The 3,196-nt window shown below is 38.1% G+C and overlaps 1 protein-coding gene across 2 annotated transcripts; it reads right to left on the bottom strand.

The window, feature by feature from the left end:
• Positions 1–352: 352 nt before the first annotated feature.
• On the bottom strand, positions 353–2,963 carry LOC118051840 (putative pentatricopeptide repeat-containing protein At5g52630). Of its 2 annotated transcripts, XM_035062591.2 has the most exons (3): positions 963–2,963; positions 734–851; positions 353–552 (listed from the first exon to the last, which is right to left on the bottom strand). In XM_035062591.2, the coding sequence occupies exon 1, from the start codon at positions 2,851–2,853 to the stop codon at positions 970–972; it is 1,884 nt and encodes a 627-aa protein (XP_034918482.1). In that variant the 5' UTR covers positions 2,854–2,963; the 3' UTR covers positions 353–552; positions 734–851; positions 963–969. The 2 variants fall into 2 exon arrangements, with proteins under 2 accessions (XP_034918482.1, XP_034918478.1); XM_035062587.2 differs by having other exon boundaries at positions 734–2,963.
• Positions 2,964–3,196: the final 233 nt, after the last annotated feature.

Below are 3,196 nucleotides of genomic sequence, written 5' to 3'. Positions count from 1 at the left end.
TTATATAATTCCAAAATCTATTTTTAAACAAAGCTAACATCAAGTATGATTATAATTATATAATTCAATGTAATCTATTTTTTTGTTTGGTTTTACTATAATCAGTAATGTACTTCAAATTTATATATTTAAAATACTTAATTTAATGAAATTGACTAAAAATTATGTAACTTAAAAGTTAATCCATAGTACAAAAATTAAGGAATCTATAGTTTTTAGTTACACTCGGATATAAAATTCCACATTCCTTGCAATTGGTTCGTTTTATAGGATGTCTTCCCTTCACAGCATAAATAATTTAGTTTCTTAGATTGCATTTCATTAGTATCACATAATAAAAGAGATAAATACAGGAAAGAAAAAAAATTATTTGGGAAATAAAAATAAATCTATTTCTGAAATTGTTTGAGATATATACAAGAAAACCTATCTTCTCTGTTCCAATCATTTCCATCTCTTTAATCTCGAACCAGTAACGAACACTATCTAAATAGACAATAAAGCAGTGCCGCATTGCTTCTGCTTGTACCATCACACACCAGTGGATCACCCCTAGACAGTCAGTTTCAGAAATAAATAAGAAAAACCCGTAAAGCAAACAGGTTGCACTACTCAAGAAATATGAGCAAACAAGCAAGGAAAAAACAGAATTTTTCACAAGATTAATAGCTTATATTTTAAATTAGAATCCTGCCTCAATAAAGATGAACATAAACAAACACAATAGAAATACCTGGTGGGATGATGAATCAGAAACGTAACACCTCTTTTCAATCGCTTAATAAACCAGAGTTCCTGCTCCTCGACTCCAAGCCCGTAGACTAGGTTAATGACAGAAAAAGGGCTTCCTCCTGCCAAAAGGAGCACCTTTAGGTGCCTTTTATGTATCTTCACCTTGTTTTGTTGTCTTGCAAATGGTTACATATGAAACACATTCTAGTAAGGCCAAACGAATCTCTTACAATTCAGTCACCAATAGTCAGCACAAGAGCATTTTCCATCTTCAAAACGATGGAACCGGTTGTTATCCCTCACAATGATTACTCTCCCAGAGAGTTTGGAAATAAACTTAATTGCATTATGACAATCACCGCAAACTCGCAAGTTCTTCATAATTCTGATTGGCCTGCCAAGTGGGATGGAAATGAGCCCAAATGCAATGGCCAGTCTTTCACTATGGTACCTAATGGTCTGGTTTTTCTCTTCACTACCCACCTCTCGCAGCACAAAACTTGTGTCTGCAACATAACCAGCTCTCTCCATTTCCTCTCCCAAGTCCTCCAATTTCTGGTAAATTTCTTTCATTCTGACATGAAACCTATCCCCTGCTGCAAATTTGTGAACTCTATTTCCCTCCTCGATCCAACTCAATCCAGTTTCCTTCTTCACCCCTCGGTCCCTAAGCATCTTTCTAGCTTTGGCTGCATCCTCATACCTTCCAGCAGCTGCATAAGCATTCGATAACATCACATGCAAACCCGAACTTACTGCACCCAACTCAAAGACTTTATCAGCTGCAAAGGCTGCCAAGTCAGTGTTCCCATGAATGCGACACCCTGTTATGAAAGCTCCCCACACAGATTCTGTTGGTTCTGTAGGCATTCCCTTGATAACCAAAAGTGCTTCCTGCAATTTTCCAGCACGGCCAAGTAAGTCCACCATAGAAGCATAATGTTGGGTCCCTGGCTCAATCTCATACTTCTTCATGAGTGCAAAATATTTCTTTCCTTCTTCAACTAACCCTGCATGACTACAAGCGTAAAGCACACATAAAAAGGTAATAAAATTTGGTCTCATCCCAGCATTTTCCATCTTCTTAAACAAATCAAATGCTTCCTTCGTATGTGCATGTTGAGCACAAGCGATCAGCATAGCATTCCACATCCCAAGATTCTTAATATGCACCTCATCAAAAACCCTATAAGCTCCTTCAATAAGACCACACTTCGAATACAAGGAAATCAAAGAACTACCTACAAAACCCGACAAATCATAACTCGTTTTGAAACACAACCCATGTATTTGTTTCCCAAGTTCAAGCAAGGTAGCACTACCACACACCCTAATTACACTTGAAAGCGTAAAATCATTCACATTTAAACCTTCTAATAAAGCCTCTTTAAACAACCTCATAGCCTCCTCATGTTCACCCAGTTGAGTATACCCATAAATCATCCCACTCCAAGAAACCACATTCCTTTGCGGCATTTCATCAAACACATTCCTCGCTTCCTTAATATCCCCACACTTGGCATACATATCAACCAAAGAACTCCCAACAAACACATCAACATCATACCCAGTTTTAATAACCAGACAATGCACAGATTTCCCAACATCACATCTCCCCAAAATCGCACACGCTTTAGTAGCACTGGGAAAGATATGATCATCAGGGCATAGATTTTCGCCAATCATCCGACAAAAGTACTGAATGGCAAGCACTGGTTCCTCATTCTGTGCAAATGAGGATATAACAGAGCTCCAAGTAGTCGATGATTTCCTTTCACTCTCTTCGAAAACTTGGCGGGAAAGAAGGGGCAGCTGTGTCTTCGAATAAAAGTTGATAAGGTAATGGCAAACGAGAGGGATTACTTGCAGGCCAGATTTTATTATATGGGCATGAATTTGTTGGCCCTTTAAAAGAGACCTTGAGCGTGTTTGTGACAAAAGGAGGTCACATATGTGCCCATACTTCTTTTCAGAACAAAATCGGTTTGGTGGATTTTGTGGGGTTTTGGCGCCTTCTTGAGACAAAGATTGGGTTTTTATTATTGGATTTTGGTGCTGGGATTTTGTTAAGATATTTTGTAAGGGCACATACAGTGGTCTTTTAGGGCCATGCTGAAGCATCGGAGAGGGAGGGAGGGAGGGTTCGTTACTCTGCCCCTGGGTTTGAAACTTGGTTTTTGTAAGTTTATATGGTTGTCAGGTGCAGGTTGGCGGGAGAGAGGACAGCAACATGAAGGAATGCGAAGAGTCGGATCAGGGCTTCGATCTTAATCTTACCGATGTACATTCTAATAAGTGGTTTGGGCTGAAATTTAATTTAGTCTACTCCTCGTAATGTTAGAGAGTCGAAAATGCATCCTTGCAATTCTTGTGTGTTTGAGGGGTGTGGTTGTTGTTTTTATTTTTTAAAATATTTATAAAATTATTTTTAAGATTAGTATATCAAAATAATTTAAAAACATTA

This window comes from Populus alba, chromosome 16 (assembly GCF_005239225.2).
Source record: "Populus alba chromosome 16, ASM523922v2, whole genome shotgun sequence".
NCBI lineage: Eukaryota > Viridiplantae > Streptophyta > Magnoliopsida > Malpighiales > Salicaceae > Populus > Populus alba.
The sequence above is the reverse complement of the archived record's forward strand: the minus strand, read 5'-3'. Positions and strand labels throughout refer to the sequence as shown.

What these genes read in the sequence shown, in the direction of transcription:
- LOC118051840 (XM_035062587.2), bottom strand. Translation starts at nt 2,853, where the DNA reads ATGCTTCAGCATGGCCCTAAAAGACCACTGTATGTGCCCTTACAAAAT.